The sequence below is a fragment of the Mustela lutreola genome, chromosome 10 (assembly GCF_030435805.1).
Source record: "Mustela lutreola isolate mMusLut2 chromosome 10, mMusLut2.pri, whole genome shotgun sequence".
Lineage (NCBI taxonomy): Eukaryota > Metazoa > Chordata > Mammalia > Carnivora > Mustelidae > Mustela > Mustela lutreola.
The window spans coordinates 16,587,201-16,610,884 of record NC_081299.1 but is presented as its reverse complement, the minus strand read 5'-3'; the positions used below and the strand labels follow the sequence as shown (position 1 = coordinate 16,610,884).

At 38.5% G+C, this 23,684-nt stretch overlaps 1 protein-coding gene across 2 annotated transcripts in view; it reads right to left on the bottom strand.

The window, feature by feature from the left end:
* KDM1A (lysine demethylase 1A) overlaps positions 1-23,684 on the bottom strand; it is a 60,507-nt gene that overhangs the window by 16,622 nt on the left and 20,201 nt on the right. The window contains exons 3-9 of one of the 2 annotated variants that reach the window (XM_059135453.1): positions 20,751-20,810; positions 15,691-15,824; positions 11,928-12,006; positions 11,268-11,360; positions 10,333-10,439; positions 8,536-8,617; positions 6,927-7,021 (exon numbers count right to left, since the gene is read on the bottom strand). In XM_059135453.1, coding sequence (XP_058991436.1) covers positions 6,927-7,021; positions 8,536-8,617; positions 10,333-10,439; positions 11,268-11,360; positions 11,928-12,006; positions 15,691-15,824; positions 20,751-20,810 — 650 coding nt within the window. The remainder of the gene's footprint in view (positions 1-6,926; positions 7,022-8,535; positions 8,618-10,332; positions 10,440-11,267; positions 11,361-11,927; positions 12,007-15,690; positions 15,825-20,750; positions 20,811-23,684) is intronic. The other variant, XM_059135454.1, reaches the window with a different exon arrangement.

The window sequence follows — 23,684 nt, the reverse complement described above, 5'->3', positions numbered from 1 at the left end:
ATTTGGAAAATAGCAAATAGTTGTCCGTTAGGAAACCAACACTGGGGAAAAAACCAAAATATATTTTTGGTATTTTTAAATCTAGAATCTGTTTCTAAAATTAAGCTAGCCAGGTATGCTCTATTTGACTTACTCACACAGTAAAAACAAGTTTAGCAACTGACTAGCCCCTGCGCACTTCTTAAGTACCTGTTTCAGGTCACTGCCCTCCCCTTGGTGAGAACTCCTCAACTGTTAGTTCCATAAATAATTACGGAAAGGAGCCGAAATATTGGCAATCTTTAAACACAAGCCGCAATAATTTTCACTTTTACCTGACTATTCTATGCTAGCTTCTCAAACGGCATCCTGAGAAAGGAATTCAGCAAACGACTACCGGGGCTAACCAGCAAGTCTTCTGGCAGCTGGGTTTCTATGGCGTCCTGAGAACAGAACAGCCAACTAAGAAGGGAAAGTATCTTTAATGTTGTTCTCTAGCAAAGACTCACAAAAAGGATATCACTGAAACAGACCTTTTTTGAAACAAATTTTGATTATGACTTTTCAAAGCCATTTATTTCTCTATGAAAGACTCCGAACAGTTGCTTCAAACTAAGAATCTGGCATGTCCCACTGCTCTAAACAGGTACAATGCTAAGTGCTCTGGTCCTGTAGAGAGGACATGGAGCATCCCTGAGCATGGGCGGGGAACAGCAGCCTGGGTATGTAGCCCACGCAGAATAAATTTAGGGAGAGCCAAGTGATTTTCTGGACAGGGTCCTAATCCTACAGGAAGTCATCTCAGAGGAAGGACAGCTCTCCTCAGTTCTACCTCTGGTTACATTCTATCATCACAAACCCTTTAAGTCTTCAAAACCCTGTCCATTTCTCTTGCTTCCAGTGTGCATAAGCTCTCCAGCAGCACAGCAAAAGGGAGTTAGGTGCAGCTAGGTTCCGGGCACCCAAAGGCTGGAAATTTAGCCAGAGAAAGCCTCAGGAAGAGTTATGCAATGAAAAACAGCTGTAATGGCCAAATCTGGCCAACAGAAGCTACAATAAATCTATCTCTCCCCCTCCCATGCACTTCTAGAATTATGATAAAACGAAAGATTAAGATTAGTTCCTTTGGGGGGTGCCTGGGTAGCTCAGTTGTTAAGCGTCTGCCTTCAGCTCACGTCATCTGCCTGCCACTCCCCCTGCTTGTGTGCTTTCTATCTCTGTCTGTCAAATAAAAAAGTAAAATTAAAAAAAAAAAAAATTTAGTTCCTTTGGTAAAACCTGGAAGAAAAATTTACATCGGAAGTCTCTGATTCAGATTCTCAAATAAAGGAAATGAGATAGGCGATTATCCTTAAAGGCAGAAAAAGGACAACAGGTATATCCTTAATCCAAATAAAATTCATTGTGACTTCATAAATGGAGACAGTTGTCCACCCCCACTTTCTCATTTCATTAGAATCTTTTAGGGGATATAAATAACAGAGTTCTCTAAAGCAGTAACTATGCTGAGTGGAGACAGCATACGCATGTCCAAGGAGTTCACTCTAGCAGTTTCTAGCGCACAGCAGAGGTGCTCTGTAAATTCTTATGAATGAATAAATTAGTAAAGTTTAGAAAAGCAAAGTCAGCATTATAATTATATTTGAAAGTAAAGTACTATTTTGCAACTTTAGGAACACAGAAGTCACAGTATTTTTACATTGATAAAAAGCAGGGATTGGAAGATTTTAAAAGGTAGAGAAAAACAACCTTTAAAATACCAAAACTCGGGGTGCCTGGGTGGCTCAGTAGGTTAAGCTTCTGCCTTTGGTTCAGGTCATAATCTCAGGGTCCTGGGATGAAGCCTCACATCGGCAGGAGGGGGGGTCCCTATTCAGCGGGGCGTCTGCTTCTCCCTCTCCCTCCCCCTCCACAGCTCATACACTCGCACTCAAATAAATAAAATCTTAAAAACAACAACAACAAAAAAAAAAAAAACAAAAAAAACCCACCAAAACTGTTTCCACAAAAGAATAGGAAAACGGAAAGGGCCAGCAGGCCTGTGTCAAAAGTGTAACTAACCTAAGAGTCACTCCATATGAGTGCAAATGACAACCTGCTGAACTGAGGTAGGTATGGAGTGTACCCATTAACAGCCTTCGTAAAAGGCCGATTACTTGAAAGGCACTCTTTACCTTTCAAGTGTTCTTTCTTCCTCATAACAGATGAGCTATTCCCAAGAAGAAAATCAGGATCTGTTTTCTCCAAGTTGTTACTGAGCCTTTGTGCCTCATGTGGTAAAAAAACAAAACAAAGACTACAAAAAAACCCAAAAAAACAAAAAACCCAACTCCCTCCCCTCAATGGAGACCAGAGATTTTATAATGCAAAATACTACAGGACTGAAGTAATTTGATTAAGATGCTGTTTCATTACTCAAAAAAGCCAAAACAAAACTAGAATTTAAAGCCCCTGAGTTACTAGCTGTCTAGGAGATACGCTGACAACACTTACCCCATCTCCCCGCCAATCCATTTTTCAGCCTCCTCACTGATGACTCCCAAAATAGTCCTGAAATATGAATTACCCTATTTCCCAACTATCTCCATTTCCAGTTAAAGCTGATCACTGCAGAGTTCAGAGTATAACTCCAGCAGGTCAGTCTGAGGGCAGCTGCTGTGTTAGCTCTGCTTTTACAGGTTTAGAAGATAACCTCTATTTATAGGGACATCCTATATTAGAACCAAATAAGAAAGCCCTTGTTCTAGTCATCTGGAGCCATAAAAGCACCTTCTGTCAAAAACAAACACAGAAGCTCAACATTCTACCTGCCAGCGCAGGGCTGGAGAATAAGGAAGGGAACTCATCCAGGGATTCTTTTGATTGTGTTTAAAACAATAACAAGGTAACAGAACAAAAATCACTTGCTGTGCAATTTTTGTGTGTGTACCAGCCAAATGACTAGGTTTGGTGACAGGTCCTAAAGACAGTATTACAAATGGTATTTGTCACTCTGGTTTAACTGCTGACTTTGTGCAAGATGAGGGAACTGATTTCTGTGTACTAACAACAGAACCATCGAATCACCCTCTTTTGCACCGAGGCCGTGCACGAAGAATGGAGGAAGACAATCCCATTTCATTCAACAGTTGATTAAAGAAAAATCAATGACTGAGTGAATGTCCACTCTGTGGGGACAGGGCGGGGGGCCGGGCTTGTTGCCTCCTTAGAGTAACTATGAAAAGAAAGCTCTTGGAGAACGACTCAGCTGATGAAGTCACACAGGCAGCAGGATTGAATGCACTGACTCCAGTCCCCATCTTCTCTGAAATGTCGCCAGATATGTAGCACAAGGGCCGGCACATCTCAGAGATACTGCAGTCTGGTTCCAGAACACCGTAATAAAGTCAGTCAAATGGATTTTCTGGTTTTCCGGTGCATATAGAAGTTATGTTTACACTGTACTGTAGTCTAAGTGTGCAACAGTACTATGTCTAAAAAACAATGTACATGCCTGAAGTAAAGTAAAAAATGCTATCAGCCAAGCTCTCAGTAAGTTGAATCACTGATGACGTATTACCATAATAAGTAATAATGAAAAAATCTGAAATATTGTGAGAATTACCAAAATGTGACACAGAGACTCTAAGTGAGCAAATACTGTTGGAAAAATGGTGCTGAGAAACTTGGCTCTATGCAGGGCTGCCACAGATCTTTCATTTGTATAAAAAGGCAGGGACCAATTTCTGCAAAATGCAATAAAGCAAAGCACAATAAAACGTGTGTCTGGGGGCGCCTGGGTGGCTCAGTGGGTTAAGCCGCTGCCTTCGGCTCAGGTCATGATCTCAGGGTCCTGGGATCGAGTCCCGCATCGGGCTCTCTGCTCAGCGGGGAGCCTGCTTCCCTCTCTCTCTCTCTCTCTGGCTGCCTCTCTGTCTACTTGTGATTTCTCTCTGTCAAATTAATAAATAAAATCTTAAAAAAAAAATAAATTAATTTAAAAAAACAAAAAAACAAAAAAAAAACGTGTGTCTGTCAGGGAACCCGATCTGGGCTAGCAGGCAATGTATTCCAGGCTCTACAAATTACTGACTGGAGTGACCCTGTCTGAGCTTTAGATGCTTCCCCTGCGAAATCAGAGAATGAAGTAACTAACCTACATACTTAGTCCTCAGGTTTCCAAAGTGAAGAAACATATTTGTAATTATAAACAAAATTAATGGAACGGTAAGCTTTTAGTTCTTGTCCTATAAGCCAAAAGCCAATCTACTGGTTAAGAGTTGTCCATTTCTACTCTGAACTAGACTATAGAAACATTAACATGACTTCTTCTGTTTGATTAACTTAAGGTAAACAGAACTCAAAGCTGTGACAAATCTTCTCCTAAATTTGAGAGTGCTTGAAGAATCATCCTCACCACTTGGCTATGGCACCAAATACAAACAAACTGACTTAGAGACCTCCTCTTGTAAAGATCAGAGTTGAGGGACAACTGCAAATTTCACCTGGAAAAATACTCCTGCGTATATAAAATGCTGAAAACCGCACACCACCTCAACAGAGGTTTCCTACAGTGCTACTCAAAGGGCTGGTCCTGGTGAGAGGAGCTTATGCCAGATAGTAACTGGAGCATCACTTCTTTTACTCAAGTCTTGCTATGCATCCCCACTTCCCCAAGTCATCATTTGAACTAGCCGTGATTGATGATGTAGTTAATTTTACATTCTGGCACAAACTATGTATTTATCTCATCCCGTACTGGTAACCAGCAGTTAGTTCATGAATTAGCAGCTGGTTGCGGGCTACACTTGAGATTACTGGTATATTATTTAGAAACGAACGTTTTTAAAATGTGTTAAAGTTCCTCTAATACCAAGAAAGGAAGAGACAATTCCTCTGGATATTTCTATTAGAAAAGAACTTTTTACTGTTAGACTAAATAAACCTGTTCTATATTCAGGAAAGTCTGAAGAAAAAGACAGTGTCTCAATGATCAGTGATATCCTTTGGCTTAGATTCCGTTACTTCTTGAGGACTACCGTAATACCCATTTCAGAGGCCTTGGACTACCGTAATACCCACTTCAGAGGCCTTGGACTACCATAATACCCACTTCAGAGGCCTTGCTCCAGTGCAGTTCTATACAGTTCCGCCTGCCTACCTGTAACACCCATCTGGTCACGTTACTTCTCTTGCTCTCAACCCTCTGAGGTCCCAGCCTACACGTCAGCCCAGTGAGCAACATCCTTCGCCCTCCACAGCAGTCTGCATCTCAGTCCCGCCACTCTGACCCCACCCTCCTTCACAGACTTCTCTCAAGTCTGAAACCTTCCTCCACAACCACATTAAGTCTTAGGCCACCTTCACAAATGCTCTTGCCCTCCAAATCTCTCCGTGCTCTTGCCCCTCCCACTTTCAGAGACCTTGACTCTTTCTCTCTCCCTGGCCCCACTGGTTCTTCCAATGCAATTTATCCTTTTATCTAACCCTTAGCAAATCTGCCTTGTGTTCTGGTATATGGATGAGTAGTAGGTTTCTGGTTGGGATGTGTTTTTTTAGGGTAGGGGGTGTACCACAGAATTTAATGATCCCGTAATTCCTGACCTTCTTGGGTTCATAAGATATCTAGAGTCACTAGAATTTAAGACCCTTGAGAGCAGGGAATACATAGTTATTGCTGAGAACAATGCCTATATTTTAGCACATATTTAATAAATACCTGCTGGTTGACTGTGATTTGCTTTAAAATACTCCAGACCAAAAACACCTCAAAGGGACTGAATAGATGCAACAAGACTAGAATAAATCAAAGTCCATTATTACACTATTCTTTCTACTTTTGTATAGATTTAAAAATTTCCATAATAAAAAGTTGGGAAAAAATTATCTATGTATAAGTCCCACTAGACTGGGGGTCTCCTATGGCAGGGACTGTCTTATTCATCTCTATAGCCTTTACAGATCTTTGCAGAGTAACAAAATTTTATTGAATTGTTGAGTTAAGCTCTACTTCTTCCTTTTTCTCTTGTTCATTCTATTTTGTTTACTCTGACAGAAGGATGTCTCACCCCCAAAGCAAGACCTGGGAGGAATTTGAATCCAGAACGGGGAGGATAAGAGCCAAAGCATTCCCTTAAGTCTGTCCTCCTCTGGTATGAACCCCACAAAGTCTAAGGGCTTTAGTGAGGATGTCCATCGGACATAGCAGACTAAATTCAAGAGCTGGGATCTTACCACCTTTAGCAATAATAGCTAAACTGTCATATGCATCTTGAATCTTCCCTTCCTCAAAATACAAAGATGGTAATATGTTTATATCCTGAGAATGGTCAACTTGCTCATTCCTGATAGGGGGAGGTTGGTAAAATTCTGAATATGACCTTTTGAATTGCACCCAACCCCCCAAAATTAGGACTGACTTGCATAGTCTAAGCCTCTCAACATAGCTGTTGCTAAACTTACTCTCCCACAGCAAACATCACTGCCATGCTACTGCCTACTAAGTGTGGGAAACTTCTCTGCCTCTGGTCAACAAATACTTTCATCTACCTAAACATCTGGGTTCAGTATTATCATCTGGCTATTAGCTCATCAAAATCTTGAACCTACACACACAAAACTGAAGTCATAAAGAGCACACAGAGCTAAAGCACAGGATGGGAAGCACAATACAAAGAAATGAAGAATCAGGTGTCAATTCCACAGGTCTCTTCGAGTAGGCGGCCGCAGCCAAATATTTAAAAAAAAAAAAAAAAAAAATCAACTGTCTAGATAGCCTTCATTAAGTGTCTAAAGATAAATGCCTAAACAGGAGTTAAATTTGTATATATGCAATAATAATCTCTTCACATAATTTCTACCCTCAGTTCTTACTGATATGTGTATATATTCATCCACATTTTCCCCCTAAATTGCTGTTTCAACTGAACCAAAGAAATTTTGAAAAGTTCTGTTTGTCCTCAACTTACAGCTTGTCCATTGGCTTCATAAAGTGGGCATTTTTGCTTGATCTTGGCCAATTCCATATTTACTTGTTTGCTGACCACAGCCATGGGATTCCCTCCTAAAAAAAAAACTCAAAACTATTAAATTCAACATATCTATGAAAAGAGAACACATCAAAGCAAAAATATATTTTTTTAATTTTTTATTTTTTATAAACATATATTTTTATCCCCAGGGGTACAGGTCTGTGAATCGCCAGGTTTACACACTTCACAGCACTCACCAAAGCACATACCCTCCCCAATGTCCATAACCCCACCCCCCTTCTCCCAACCCCCAAAGCAAAAATATTTTTACTCAAAATTTAAAATACTCAAAGAGGGGCGCCTGGGTGGCTCAGTGGGTTGAGCCGCTGCCTTAGGCTCAGGTCATGATCTCGGGGTCCTGGGATCGAGCCCCGCGTCGGGCTCTTTGCTCAGCGGGGAGCCTGCTTCTCTCTCTCTGCCTGCCTCTCTGCCTACCTGTGATCTTTCTCTGTCAAATAAATAAATAAAATCTTTAAAAAAAAAAAAAATACTCAAAGCTTAGGGTATGTGAATTATAGGTAAAAAAATGCTTAGTAAAATAATATGTAATATATTAAATATGTAAGATAAGCATAAAGAAGCAAAAAATTACCTATAACCCCACATGTTAACATTTTATTATAGATTCTAGGGGCACATGGGTGACTCAGTCAGTTGGGCATCTGCCTTTGGCTAGGGTCATAAGCCCAGGGGTCCTAGGACTGACCCCCATGTTGGGATTCCTGCTCAGTGGGGAGCCTGCTTCTCCTCCTCCCCGCTCATGCTTTTCTTGTTATCTCGCTCGCTCTCAAATCAATCTTAAAAAACAAAACATTTTATAATAGATCCTTCTAGATTTTACAGGCATAAAATTATAGACAGACACACACACACGCACACACAAAAGGATCATAGCGCATGTATTGTCTTGTCATCTTTTTTCAACTTAGCAATAAACCATGGCCATCATTTCATGTTAATATAAAGCTACACAATTTTTAGTGGCTGTATGGTTCTCTTTGTATAACAATATAATCACTGGAACCATAGGTTCTAATGTTTCGCTACATGCCACAGTTAAAAAGCTCCAGGGGCACCTGGGTGGCTCAGTTGGTAAGCATCAGGCTCTTGGTTTCGGCTCAGGTAGTGATCTCCAGGTTAAGAAATAAAGCCCGGCGATGAACTTTGTGCTCAACTCGGAGTCTGCCTAAGATTCTCTCTCCCCTCTGCGCCTCCCCATTTGTGCACGTGCAGGCATCCCGCATGTGCTCTCAAACAAATAAATAAAATCTTTTAACATAAAATAAATAAAATTTAAAAATTAAAAGCTCCATACAGCATGATCCACCTCGTCTATTTTCTAAGGATAATTTCCTAGAAGTCAAAACATTGTACAATTTAAGTTTTGCACATATTGATGTATCTTTTCAGGAAGACAGTATTTGTCAATTCACCTCTTACTAAGAACAGTATCTTAAACCAAATTATTTTAAAACCACATTGATGGCTTTAAAACATTAGCTTAATCACAATCTCATATAATGGCACAAAACGAAGGACTACTTACCAAGACCTGTTACTACCATAGCTCCAAGATCAGCTACATAGTTTCCTTTGCGAAATGTAGCAACTCGTCCACCCACTCGATCCTGTTTTTTAGAAATTAAATGGCTAAAATCATCAATTTTATTTTAACCATAAGAACCTGGCATGTACCACCCCAGGCCTCTGTCTCTTATAATTTAAAAAGAAAAGTATAGTTTAGAGTATATTTGGTGTGCAGTGTGGGAACAACTATTTGAGGGAGTGGTAGGGTAATGAATGACACAGAATTAAGTGATAGGAGATAGGAAACAATTCGGCAACCAGACATATTTAGCCACAGGTACTATTATCTCTCTACTCAGCTGTCTCTAATACCATTTACTGTACAGGCTGAGCAAGGGCCACTCATATAGAAAATATCGGCTCACGAATTGCAACACTTAATGCCATCTTTCTATCACCATGTTCTGACTTTTGCCCCCATCCCCAAAGTCACCTGTGAATGACAGATGATTTCTTGACAAATGGTCCTCTAGTGCAGCCCCATGCCCAGGGGCCGAGTGTGTACAGAGCATAAACTTTTGACAGTATCTCTCATTCCTCAACCGGCCCAAGTTTATCTGTGCTGACTAGGGATTTTCAAATATGGGGAAAAATTACTGAGCTGTAGTGACACTTTAGTCATGGATATTTTGACACTACTCCAAATAAATGAAAGCAAAACAAAACTAAAAACCTGTAGATTAAGAGTCACATGGGTAGGGATCATAATGGTCCCATTATTCATTACTGTATTGCTAGTGCACAGAATAAGAGAACACACACGTTTCCTAAATTACCTACGAAATATTTTTAGCAAGATTATATTAAAAATTATTTTGATTTCCCATACTTTATTTGAAAAAATATTTTTAAAATTTACAATTTATAAAAAAGCAACTTAGAAGTACTGCACAAAACATTCTGAAAGCCTCTAAAAATTTTAGATTGTTTAAGTTATCCGAGAAGTGTTGTTTTTTAAATGTTGTTAAGTCCAGGGAAGCCTATAAGTCACTGGAAGAATACAAAATGTCAAAAATCACTCATGAAAATAATTTGAATAGTACCAACTTAACATGATGTTCTTTTTCTCCACTCTGTGCCATCATCCCTTTCCTCCTTTAATTTCCATTTCTCTTTCAAGGACTGATGATAAGGGAACCAACATATCTTGGCTGCATCAGGCACTAAGAAATGGCTAGGGGCGCCTGGGTGGCTCAGTGGTTTAAGCCTCTGCCTTCGGCTCAGGTCATGGTCCCAGGGTCCTGGGATTGAGCCCCGCATCAGGCTCTCTGCTCAGCGGGGAGCCTGCTTCCCCCTCTCTCTCTGCCTACTTGTGATCTCTTTCTCTGTCAAATAAATAAATAAAATCTTTAAAAAAAAGGCTGCTGCCCAAGACCATTCCTTTTCTTTTACTATCTAAAAGAGAATACAATCCACTCTGTTCCACCACTAAAAATAACTGCCACCTACAAAGGGCATGTCCATGAAGGCCCCAAATTTGAAAATTAACTGCAAGAAGCAATAACCTCCATCAAAGGGCTATAGGGATCATTTACAAACTCTTAATACTCACTGAGCACCTTCCAAAGTTTCATTGTCAAAAATGCTTTATCCAATATAAGTAACATTATCCAAAATACTCTGAGTAGTATACAAATCAGTTTGGTGTATTTCAAGCTATAGGATTCATTAATTTGCAATAGAGAGTTTCTTATTACATTGATAAAAAACCTATTTCCATTAGGTCCAGCTTCTAAATACAATATAAAATTCTTACCCTGGCTTCCAGAAGTGTGACATCCATTCCGAAACTTTGTAATTGACGAGCTGCTGCCAAGCCTGAGACCCCAGAACCTATAATAATTACCTTTCCTGTCTTTTTAGCTAAAAGTAAAAAACGAACAAAAATTACAGTATTTTGTTGTAGGTTTTAAGAGTTTGTTTTACCATTTTTTACATCATGAAAACCTCTAGGTTCTCAATGTGTCATGATGTGTTACAAAGTAAACAGCTCACTTATTTTCCAAATAAAGAAACTACGTAAATACAAATTAGCACATAACTGAGGCTTACAAAATTTAATTCAATGTTAAAAACCTATAAATGAAATCCTTTATCTTTAAAGATTTACTTTCTCATTACACTGCGGTCATGTGCTTTGGTATCTGTGACTGAGTCTCTTCATTTATCTCATAGTTCTACTAGGACAACCTGACAGCCAAATTATTCTTAAAGCCATTTTCTTTAATCTCTACTTCTGCTGTCCTTACTATCCCTTTCTGAAGAACTATTAAAATTATTAAAGCATCAAAAATAAATTAAAAACAAATAGAAGTGCTACTTCTCAAAATACCCCTAACTCCTGGATTCCTCACAGGATAAAGAACTGGTCAATGAAAGAAAACCTCAAATCTCTGCTTTCATACCAGACTTCTCTCGTTTTTAACAAATTCTGTTTTCTGACTAATTTTTTTTATATTGGAAATTCAGTATCTTTTACTAAAGAACACTTATCAAACCAGAAATCACAGGCAATGCATATTTACGAAGAGGTTTTACTTTAAATCTGACATATAATGAGATAAGCTTGCGAATATCGGACTCCAAATTTAGACTTAGAAATCAAAATAAAATGCTACGAGCCTCCTGAAAATAAGAGAGAGTGCTAGAACTCTAAGTTAAAACTATGAAGTCCATCTGCCAGGTCCTTACTTGGTAGGGGTTTTATCCTCTTGTAGATGCCGAAGTTGATCAGACCGTGACGCTCTAGGTAACTGTGAACTCGGTGGACAAGCACAGTATCACCTACAGAACAGAGGAATTTTAAAACATGTTCATATTTTTAGCAATTTAAACAGAAAGCTCCTTAACTCTGTTTTGCCGTCATGAAATTATTCTATACATATTTTCCATAAGCTTCAGATCATGTGACTCCTTTAGAAAGGTGATTCCTAAAACTTTTAGTCTGTGATGAAGTCCCAAATGCCTATTGGGAGTTTTTAAGAATGACATTCCATTACAGATGAAATAAAGGATAAAACCAACCCCTTTTAAAGCAGTATTATAATCAGTTACTTTGGCAGAAACTTCTCAAGACTTTATGGGTGGTAAGTGGAAAATGAGAAAGCCAGCCAGCCAGCCAAATGGCAACAAAGTACCCCGGGGATTAAAGCCGGAACACAGTCCTGGTATAGCAATCTCCTGAACTCACAACTTAAAAAAACAAGAAAATAATTACAAAGACACATAATAGTTTTTTATAAGGCTTATTTCTGGATAGCACAAGGTAAAGTAAGATGATAACATGAACTGAAAAAATTCATTATCAATGAACCATGAGCCAAAACCAGTCCCACAGAAAACACTACTTACTGTTGTAAGGCGCTTCTAATTGCTGAAGAGTAGCCTCAAAGGTCAGCTGAATCTTTGGATTATCCAACCACAACTGCAACTGTATTTAAATGACAAATTTTTTTTACACAAGTAAGATGCAGACCACGTGACCACTTTAAAATCTTTTCAACTTGAAGGCCTCAACTACAGGCTTTCCTTTCACTGACGCAAAGGGTTATACTCCCGACAAACTGATGAAACGCAAAACCATGTCAAACGAGTAAATAACTGAAGAAGCTGGAAGATAGCCTAAAACAAAACCCAAAAAACCCTAGTAACTTGCCAGTATCATACAGCTGGCAGGGACCAACTAGGATTTAAACTGGGTTACTTGACTCCAGAGATACTGAGTAGATAAAAATCCACGAAATCAAACGATCAGTTAGATACGCAAAGATGGAAGGGAGGTTAACAGGTCCCAAGGATAACTCTACAGTTTGTAGCCTACACAGCTAAATGAGTTGGTATGCTATTCACTAAATGAGGGTCACTGAAAGAAGAGGTGGGTTTAGTTTCAAGAAAACCAAGAGATGCAAGATTGGCATCTGGATACAGAGCTAGGGTTCTGAGGGGAAAAAAAAAGTCTGGAGCCATTTGCTTATGGATGATAACTGAAGCCGAAGTGCAGAAGAGGCCTCCTTGGGACAATACACAGCAGAGGGAGGAAAAGACCATAAGGAGCCTTAAGGAATTCCAATCAGTTCACATAATGCCCGGGGCGCCTGGGTGGCTCAGCTGGGTAAGCGTCTGCCTTCGGCTCAGGTCACGATCTCAGGGTTCTGGGATCGAGCTTCACATTGGGCTCCCTGCTCAGCAGGGAGCCTGCTTCTCCTGTTCTCTCTGCCTGACACTCCCCCTGCTTATGCTCCCTCACTTTCGGTCAAATAAATAAAATCTTTAAAAAAAAATAGAGATAAGCCTACAAAGCGGTCAGAAAAGACAACCACCAGGGAGGCAGAAGAACAAGAATACCATCTTAAGCTAAGGGAAGGGAAGTTTAAGAGTTTAAGAAGAAAGTAGTCAGTTATTTCAAATACTGCTGAAAAAGCATTAAGATAAGGAATGAAAAATATTATGGTACAATCAATAGGCTCTAACACAAATGCTCTTCAAACTGAATAGGCCAGACCAACTAAATGCCACTATATTTAAGTCCTAGCTAAAAATTAACTGCTCCATAGACAAGTGTCAACAAAGACATGTGGCTGTGTGTAAATAAACCCAATTACAAAAAGATATGACCAAATTCATAAGCACCCTCTACTTTTCTCTATGGCCACTGTCAGGGCAAAATGGAATTCCTCAAGTACACACTAGGCCCAAACTCCTCACCCCTCAATACAAGCCTTCTTCCTCTGCCCATCCTATAAAAAAATAATAAAGTGCAGGTCATAGTTTTTAGCTCAATAATCCTAAAGTTGTTGTGGTTTCAAAATTTGGAAGCAAAAGAATGGACACAATTCTTGTAAGAGAATGATTTATGTTCAGTTTTACAGCTAGAGGCCCACAACTCTAACCTGAGCCAGTCCTTCCTTCTCCCAATCTAGATTTTGGTCACAGAATATAAATCAGAGAAAACAGACATCACTGTAAATCCACCACTCAAATTCAAGTAAAGAGTGAAAACTTTTCTCAGATGAAACAAAAAATGACCTTATCTAAACAAATACACTTCTAAAAGAATTTAATCAATCAATTTTAAGTAAGCTCTATACTCAACATGGGACTTGAACTCAAAATCCTGAGATCAAGAGTTGCATGCTCTACTGACTGAGCCAGCCAGCTGCCCCTAAAAAATCCATTCAGATCAAACAAATATTGATGTTATACACAGAAGCTGATTCTAAGACAAGTAAGCGTCAGAAATATACATTAAAAATTTTCCATTCACTTTTTAAAAAATCACCCTGTTTTTTCTTCATTCAAAAATCCGTTTATTCTGTACTATGAAAACCCAATATAACCCACCACCCACTCTAGCTAATAATCTAAATTCAGCAGGGGTTTTGCAAACTAATAGCCAAAGTAAAGAAGTTAGTGGTAGCTAAAAGCAGACATGCTAAAATGACATCTGAGCTATACTCAAAGTAGCCGAAATTACAATATAAATTTACTTTGTATCACCCTAGACTACACTGAATATGTTCTGAATAGTATCTTGTCTTCCTCTACTCTGTGGCTTAAAATTTGATGAATAAAGGCCATGAAAGAAAAATTCAAAGACATAAAAAATGACTAATAAATGTGGGGAAAAAATCAGTCTTTTGGAAATAGAAAAGAAATGAAAAACTTTAAGTCTATTACAGCAGCACAAATTATCATTGTTTTAACAACCAAAGCACGGGCAGAGCAATAGGGATGCTGACTGATTCAGTCTTCTCTGGGAAGCTATGTGACCATATCCATCTATCATCTATCTATCATTTATCTATATCAATTGATATATATGTATGTATTGTATTCGGGTTTTTATACATACATGCACATGTGTGTGTGTGTGTGTGTGTGTGTGTGTCATAAGGAAATAATAACCAGAGATAGTCAAGATGTATAAAGCTGTTCAGAGCTTAATAAAGCACAAATGGACATATAAATGCCTAACTTACAGTATGACCCAACTATCAGACAAAATATCATGCAGACATTAAAATCAAGCACTTAGCCAGAAGAGGAGGTTGAAGCAGAGGAGCAGAACAGAATAAGAGTTTGTCTTATCCTGGGAAAGACAGACAAAATGATTATTAAAAATTTGAAAAACATGGGGGGAGGGGGTGGCACAGTTCAGTCACTGAGCACTCAACTCTTGGTTTTAGCTCAGGATCTGATCTCAGGGTCATGGATTAAGTCCCACAATGGGCTCAGGGTGGAGTCTGCTTGACATTCTTTCCCCCCTCTCTCCCCCCTGCTCCTCCCCCAATTCACGCTCTCTAGAATAATGAAATCGTAAGGGGGGGGGGAGGCAGGGTGTGGGGAGGCACCTGTGTGGCTCCGTCAATTAGTCAATTAAGTGTCTGACTCTTGGTTTCAGCTCAGGTCAGGCTCTCAGGGTTGTGAGACTGAGCCCTACATCTGGCTCTGCGCTGGGTGTGGAGCCTGCTTAAGATTCTTTCTCTCCTCCTCCCTCTGCCCTTCCTCTGCTTTAAAAAAAAAAAAAAAAAGTTTCAGGGCACCTGGCTGGCTCAGTCAGTAGAGCACGCAACTCTTGATCTCAGGGTTGTGAGTTTGAGCCCCACATGTGGCCTGGTTTAGTTAAAAAATTAAAAGTCTGAATGAAGATTCTTTGGGTTTATGAGATTATGAAAAACAAAAAGAATCCAAAGGATATATGGGAACAGCATTTCAATTTTTAAAAACAAAAAGTAAATACATATTAAAAAAAATAACTGGGGGTACCTGGGTGGCTCAGTGAGTTAAAGCCTCTGCCTTCGGCTCAGGTCATGATCCCAGGGTCCTGGGATCGAGCCCCACATTGGGCTCTCTGCTCAGCAGGGAGCCTGCTTCCCCTTCTCTCTCCGCCTGCCTCTCTGCCTACTTGTGATCTCTATCAAAATATATAAAATCTTAAAAAATAATAACTGAAGGGAAAAAACTAATTTTTTTAACAATGGTTATCTCTGGGTAATGGTACATGTTATAGCTAATTTTGTAATTCTTCCCTTTCTTTTTTTGCCATTATTGTCCATAAAAGTAATATGCACTTTTTAATAATCCAAATGGAAAAAAGGCTGACATGGAAACTTACTGTGCGGTTTCGAATGAACAGAAAAACCTTCTGAGTCTGCTGCGGTCCACTGATGATATCTGGAAAACAGGCTGCTTCTTGAGAAGTCATCCGGTCGTGAGGAAGTCTACTCTGGAAAGCTGCACCCTCCACACCTAGCAAAGAAAGCAAAGGACTTCTGGGAAAAGTGCAAGTGAATACAAAACCAGGGATAATGAAACTCCTGAAGAACCTCTGTAAAGCTCTGCCTCATTCACAGAGCAATCTCACCTCCTTCAAAAATCTTTTATTTTTTGCTCAAAAGCCAAAACATCTTTAGAATTTACTTTACTCTTGAGCATAATGTTCCAAAAATTACATTCTACCAATGAGCAGAACAATGTACCTCTGAAAACAGAATAGAGTTTGCAGCACATTTTCTTCATCCACAAAACAGCTTTGTAATACTGGAAGATAATCTAATTAAAATTAGCATCACTGACGGTGTTCCCAAAATCTGAAAACTAGGGAACCAGAATAAAGGAAAACATACTAAAAGGAAAGCAAAAGAGACTACAGAATGAAAAACACAACCACATGTCTTCTTTCAAGATTACAGCAGGGAACCTGGAGAGGACTTTAAGATTTAATCACCAACAGTAAGAAACGCGTGATTATCTGGTCCGTGGTATACCATCCGCTAGTTCCCACAATGCAATGCTGGCAAAGGTGAGGTCAGTTAGGCGGACTACAGTGAGGACACAGAAGCAAGGAATTTACCTTCCCTGCGAAAACATTAGCAACCCTTTACTATACTACACAAGTATGTCACTGCAGATACTATACACTACATATACATACAATGTATACATATTCTCTGTGCAAGTAAAATATATATTGTTTTGAAACTTTTAAAATTGGGTATTAAATCAATTCTTTTTTATAAGCTGATAGTTAAGTACATCTTCATAAGATGTCCTTAAAACATATTTACATGTATTCTACCTGTATTTCTGAGATCACTTTATAAAAGACATATTTAACCACTAGCTTATGAAAATATCAAGACAAAGTTTCAAAATTCACTATCACTGAAATAGTTATATATAAGTAACAAAACAGGCACCAGATATCCATATTTAATCATTTAAAGCACATAAAACAAGAAGTCAGAAACACTGATAATGGAAACAAAATTAAAGGAAAGGCAAAGTAAGATTAAGAAAATAAAAAGTACAAGGTAGGTAAAGATATAACTTAGAAAATGACACCTAAGTTATTAAGGAGCGGTCTCCACAAAGACATTTATAAGCAATAACTCAGACAAAAGTCGTTAACAAGAGGTCAAGCAAAAATGCCTAATGCTAATATGGGTGGCACATTAAGAAACGATATTTTTGAGAGAAGGAAAAAATATCTATCCACTCACAGTAGATAATGAAGGCACATGTACTCTATTCACATTACAAAATCAAATCAGCAAGTCTCTCATTCAGTGAATCTCAACCTAAAATTAAAGACTGTCAGGACAATTAATTATTCCCTAAGAAAAAACAAAATCAGTAAGAGCCATATTATTGGGAGTGGAACATGAAATTAAGGCAAGGAGAGAAGAAATGCTGGCAACAGGGGTAGGTTATTTCAGTAGTGTGAAATTTTCTAAAACTGTACATAGCTTTGATGTTCCTAGTCCCCTACCCCCAATCAAATAAACAAAAAACAAAACCAAGAACAAAATCATGTCACATTATAATAACAATTACCTACATATCCCAAGTACTCAGAACAAGTTTCTTAAAATAGGTTACCTTCATAAGTGTATACTATTAACATGAAAATCAATTTGTTCTATAAACTGAACTCCTCCCTCCCCCAAACAGGGGTAGTTTTCTTAGCTATACCTTCTACATGCTTATTAAGTTATCACTGAACATCAATCCTACTACAAAATACTGCCAATGACAGTAAAAAAAAAAAAAAAAAAAACATGTAGGGAAAGACACTAAATTTTGAATTCTATTTGGCTCCTCATTCCAAGTGCTCTAAAAATCACTCTAAATTAGTTGGCTAACTTTGGGAATCTTGAGACTATGTAACAATTAAGAAATGTGATCTACATAAGTCATGTGGCAGTTTTAGGAGGATCTTTAAATCAAATAACAAAAGATTACCAAAAGGAATTAAAGAAGCCAAATATTGTGACACTAATGTATGTGCAGAATAATAATCTTCTCCATCTCTATCTTTCACATAAGATCCGAAAACACCTATTCTTAAATACTTGTCAATTTTTAAGAATGAAAAAGTTTCTAAAAACTCAATTATTTTTCCCCTTTTGGTTTTTAGGTTTGAAGACATTATTTCAAGGAAGGAAGACCATTATCAATATAAAGGTGAAAATTTTAAGAAAAGGTCTAACCTTTATCAAAGGAACAAAAAATGTTAACTTGGAACCCAAGCTTCAGAAGCTCAATCAATGCACTCTTTTAATAGGATTATTTCCAAAATGAACTAACAGGCCATTCTGGACAACAGAACTTGTAAGTATCTCCTTTAGAGGGAAAAACCTTAAAGAATACAATTAACTTTAATAATATCCTTATTACAAGGGAAGTACCAGTAGTACATTTCATTCAAAAGTAATTTATACTGCTGTTTGTGTGGATTTAACACAGTCTGGTATTCTGGAAATTAAGAATGTTTCAAAGAGGCAACCTTAATTTTTTAAAAGCCCCAAGGCTGCCTATGTATCTCTCTTGCCCCCTCCGTTCAATTCCTTTTTCCCTACACTTCACACAGGAAGTTCCAGCATCATCCTTCAAAATGCAGTCATGCTAAACCAGAAATGCCCTTTCTAATGGTCTGACCAGCTCACACTTTCTCTGAAAACACAGTAAAAGTCATAAAATATTTAAGGGACCAAAAAGACCTTTTTGATAGATTAGAGACGCAGATAAGGAGCAGGGGATGGGAAGGCCAGAACTCCTCTATTCCATGAAACCACTTCCTCCCTGATTCTGATGATACGGGTAGCATCTTGACTAGAGTGAGAAACAGAGATATAAAAATCAACAGAAAAGAAGGCCTCCATGAAACTTGTCTTTTTTTTTTCATGAAGTAAATAAATTAACTAGAAAAACTAGATTTCTAGTTGATGAGTAAAAACAAAAGCTTGACAAGAATCTACGTATAAGATGACTTCAAATTAGTACCTATATATACACCATATCCAGTCCTATAATGGTTTAAAAAGACAAACAGAATAAAGAACAGAGGGAAAGGAGAGAAAAAGAAAAAAAAAGAGAGAGAATTATGCTTTACATCTTTTATTTCTAGGGTAAACATACACTTAAAATGACTCTGACGGAGGGTATAAGGACTAGTCTATGCATAAGAGAAGACCCCTGGGTTCTCACTCCTCCGAACTGTTGGTGTATCCTCCGTCATATTGTTTTAATTGTATTTTGGGTCCTAATCCATAAAACAGGGATGGGTGCAATATTATCCGTTTGACAGCAGGAAGCTAGAGAAAAATGACCTTAAGTTCCCTTCTAATTTTTAAGATGTAGGATGAATACACCAGCTTGATGTGGATTTATAGAAGTTAAGATATGATCCTGGTCCCAAGATACTCATGAAGGTCATTTGGTTTATTAAAAACAGAATGTTGACTGCTTATAAGCACATCCTTCTAACTAACCATCTCACAAATGCATGCTTCTGAACATGGCAAAGATCTGAAGAGAGATCCTGAAGGGTTAAGAATAGTCACCACCATGCTTGGAAACACTTAAAAAAACAAAACAAAACACCTCATGTTCTACTGAACAGTAAGTCAGAAGCACCACAGTTCTATATGGAAGTCTGTTTTTACTTTCAGCAATACAGCATATTGTTTACTAAAGCAAAAGAGTAAATTTAACCATGTTAAAACAAAAAGCAGTAAGAAAACTCAGTTTATTTCTTTAAGATTCAAGCTTTAAAGGCTATCTATCCCCTGATCCCCAACAGTTCCTGGAAGAGCTGATCGTGCATCATGTGATGAGTAGCATTCTTGAACATTTATCTGCCACATTGACTCTGAACGAGGATTTTAACTCCTCAAGAGAAACCCCATGTACTGATTGTCAACCTCCAATCCTTGGGACAGCATTTAAACAAGTTTACTTCTAACATTCTGGATCCCCTATATACTAATTTCTGCACTAACAGTGAACTTTGACCCAAGAGTAAAATACAAATATTTCCCAGACCCGCTGTACACAACTGCAAAAGACAAACAATTTTAAAGTAGACATAACAGTTGAAAAGTGACAAACTCCAAAAGTGAAGTAATACCTATTCCAGTTCTTTCAAAATGTATTAGCTTTGAGCACTGAACCACACAAAAACATCCAGGGCAAAGGATGAAATCCAGCCATATCACTTTGGATTCCTGGAACAAACTTTAATAGCTCTAGATGGGCCCTATCAATCATTTAACCCTTTACTTCTTCCTAGAAGTAAAAATATCATAGTTTGATCTGGAAAGAAACAGCATTTCAACTTAAAAAATAAAAAAGCAAACAATTTTCACATGACAAATGTTTAAACTATTAAATAATTAACTATATAATGTTAATTGAAAAACTATCCAACACTATCTGACAACCACCTCTGAAGAGTGCCTTGCCTGAATAATTCCTCTGACTAGTCCTGGAATGACTTTCTGTCCTTCCTTTTTTTTTTTGAAGGCTTTCAGCCTATGGCTTCTCCTCTCTGTATATGTAGCTGTATTTCTTTTTAAAGGTCCCATGATTCCTAAACCTATGTTCTATAACATGTTTCCTAGCACTGTAAAAGCTGCCAGGAAGAAAAGGACCCGCCATCTCCTCAAACACGTGAAGAGTGGAGGGCTGAGATCGGCCTGAGGACTTCAAAAGGTTTTGCTTGCCTTTGCTCTGGCTACACGCTCTCCTATGCTGCTACTCTGTCCTGATGGCTCTGTTTGCCCTGCGCTCCTGGCTACCATGCGGAAACCACAGCCAAAAACACTTGCAAGCATCAATCCCTGACTTGGCGGCTCTTGCTCCTAAGTGGCAAGCATCTAATGCCACCCTCACCTGATGCTTGGCCGTCTCCATACCCTCCAGAACTGTCGTCTTGAAGTCCTCCTGCTTGCCCTGTGGAAGGAAAGAGGAGAACTCAGGGACCTTACTCCATAAATTAAGATAATATCTGGACATAAAGGCCTAATAGTTGGCGACTCACAGATTCACCACCAACTAGTAAAACCGTATTGAGAGAGCTCCTTCTTCTCGAATCAGGCCCAGGGAATCACATCATAGTCTTCCAAGTTCTGGTCAGAAAATTTCAACTTTACACACTGATTCTTGTTGAAAGGTAGCAGAACAAAGTACACGGTATTTCTAATCACTAAATCCTTGCTGTCGGTCTTATTAAATCAAGGTTGGATGGGGGGAAGAAACGAATTCCAAACGTCTTCTACTACTTGTTGCTAGACTGAGTTAGGTGTCACACGGGCTCTAGGGTCTAGAGCCTCAACAATTCAGCATATGCTCAATCTCCCTTTATCTTTACCTTTCTATCCACAGAGAATATACTTAAGTAACAGGCAAAAGATATAGTTTTAGTGAAAAATTCTCCCATTGACTTCAAAGCAGGGACTGTAAAGATTCAGCTCCAAAACAAGTTTCATTTACTATACATGCCAGACAGCACCAGGTCTGAAGACGCAGTGCTTCCTTAGTAAAACTTTCAAACACACCACAAGACACCCTGCAGTCATATGCCAAGTAATGTAGAGAGACACACACACAGGAGGGGCTGGGGGAAGGCAAGATATGGGGGAGCTTCTACTTCAAGCTACGTAATAAGCCAGCTAAGAGATTGTCCTCATTGACTAATACGTAGAAATAACTTCAAGAAAGGTATCACAGCTTGAAAGTTCCATCTGACGAAGTCCAAATAGATCATCTTCCAGACTCTTCCAAAATCTATCACCAAGACAGATGCTATGATCTTCTTAAGGTTTTAGCTACCTAGTAAACTATGAGAAAACTACAGCATGATCTTTAAAAGATGTGAAAATACTCTCCAATGATCTAAAACTAGACAAGCATCACTAAAAAGTTTATTTTAGAAGAACTCAATGAGAAAGCAGACTGATTAACCACTATTTGAGTTAAAAGGGAGCAAGAAAGTAAAAATGACATCTCTATCTTCACATATTTGAAGGTATTTAGATAGAAATGATTTCTGACATTAGAATGTGTTACTAGAAGGTATATGTTCTGAGGATAGGACAGAATCTCATTCTAAAATTATTTCACTATGCTCCTGTCTTAATGACCCTTGAGGTTTTAGAAGGATATGGCTCTCAGACAAGGCTCAAGATACAGGATTCGTTTACAGTCTTTGGAAAAGGGCATATAATTATAAGGAGATGACTCCTTACAAAATCTAGTCTGCAAACATCTTGAAAATGCAGGCCCTCCATTTTTTATTTTACTTTTAAAATTTAAATAAGGGATGCCTGAGTGGCTCAGTCAATTGAGCATCTGCCTTCAGCTCAGGTAATGATCCCAGGGTCCTGGGATGGAGACCCACATTGGGCTCTCTGCTCAGTGGGGAGACCGCTTTCCCTCTGCCTCTGCTCTCTCAATCACTCTCTCTCAAATAAACAAAAAATTTTTTTAAAAGTTTAAATAAAAATACTGCTTAACTTCTAGATTTATTCATAAAAAAATCTTACAGATTTTTTTTTTTGAAGTTGTCATTGTTCTGTTTGATTCCAAACAGAACCAACCTAGACCAAAAGTTGAATCATATTTTAAAAAGGGGGAGAGGTGGGCGCCTGGGTGGCTCAATTGGTTAAGGTCCTGGGATCAAGTCCCACACCCGGCTCCCTGCTCATGGGGAGTCTCCTCCCTCCCGTCTGCCCTCCCCGCTGCTTGTGTGCTCCCTCACTCTCAAAATCTTTATGTGGGCAGGGAGAAAGAGGCTCAGAACAATGAAATAAATACAGTTTCCAAGAATAACATTCAAGCACTATGAACAATATCGCTCCTGACTCTCTCAAATTATGTAGCCCAACTGGCAAAGAATGAAAGCTACAGTCTCCTGTCAGGAAGGCATCTCACCAATTCTAAAAATAAAAACAAACACCACTTTCAAACTAGCCATTAAGTCCTGAATTATTTTATCCTTCCTATTTCTCTCATTTGCTTTCTTCCCCCACTATATGTCATAGAATATGCTAAAATAATTTATCTTAATCTACAGGTAGCCCTTGGCTGACTGTTGACTGTCACAGTCTTTAGACAAAAATTCCATACAAATGTAGATTTCTTAAGCCTGACTTCTGTGCTCAAAAGCTTAAAAACGTTGCTCTTTTACAAGATAGGGAGGTCTTTTTTGACTTCTGCTTTTGAAAAAAGGAACAAAACTCAGATACTGTTCCTCGATAAAAATATGTAAAAGTAATATGAAAAATACTCAATACCCTGCAATAGTTTTTTAAAGGGATCCCTTTTAACCGCAGAAAGTCAAAATAGAAATGAAACTCCAAAGTACTGCATAAACAGAGAAATAGGAGAAAACCAAATAGGTGATATAAACATGCAAGAAATGATGAGAAACAAAACAAAAAGTGCTTATAATTAAGTAAAGAAACAACGTGTCTCTTAACTTGATGAACGTTTAGAGATAAGATCGCTACTTTCTAATCATAATACTCCAATATCTGGAGAATGCCTATTTCTCCAAAGACAGATAACAGCATCATCTTTATTAGTGGTATTCCAGACCAATTCTTCCATCATCTTAAAAACAACACACATACAAATGTTTGTAGCTAACTTTCCATCCAGGATTGCCTCTGATCTGATTAGAACATATAAAATGCCATATTCACTTGTTCTTTGGGTCCTTCTGGCCTGGGACTCTGCTTCTGACAGTGGCATAGGGACAAGGAACAGCAGGCAAGTATAGTTATTATCCTACATGAGTTCAAATTCAAGATAGAAAATGAAAAT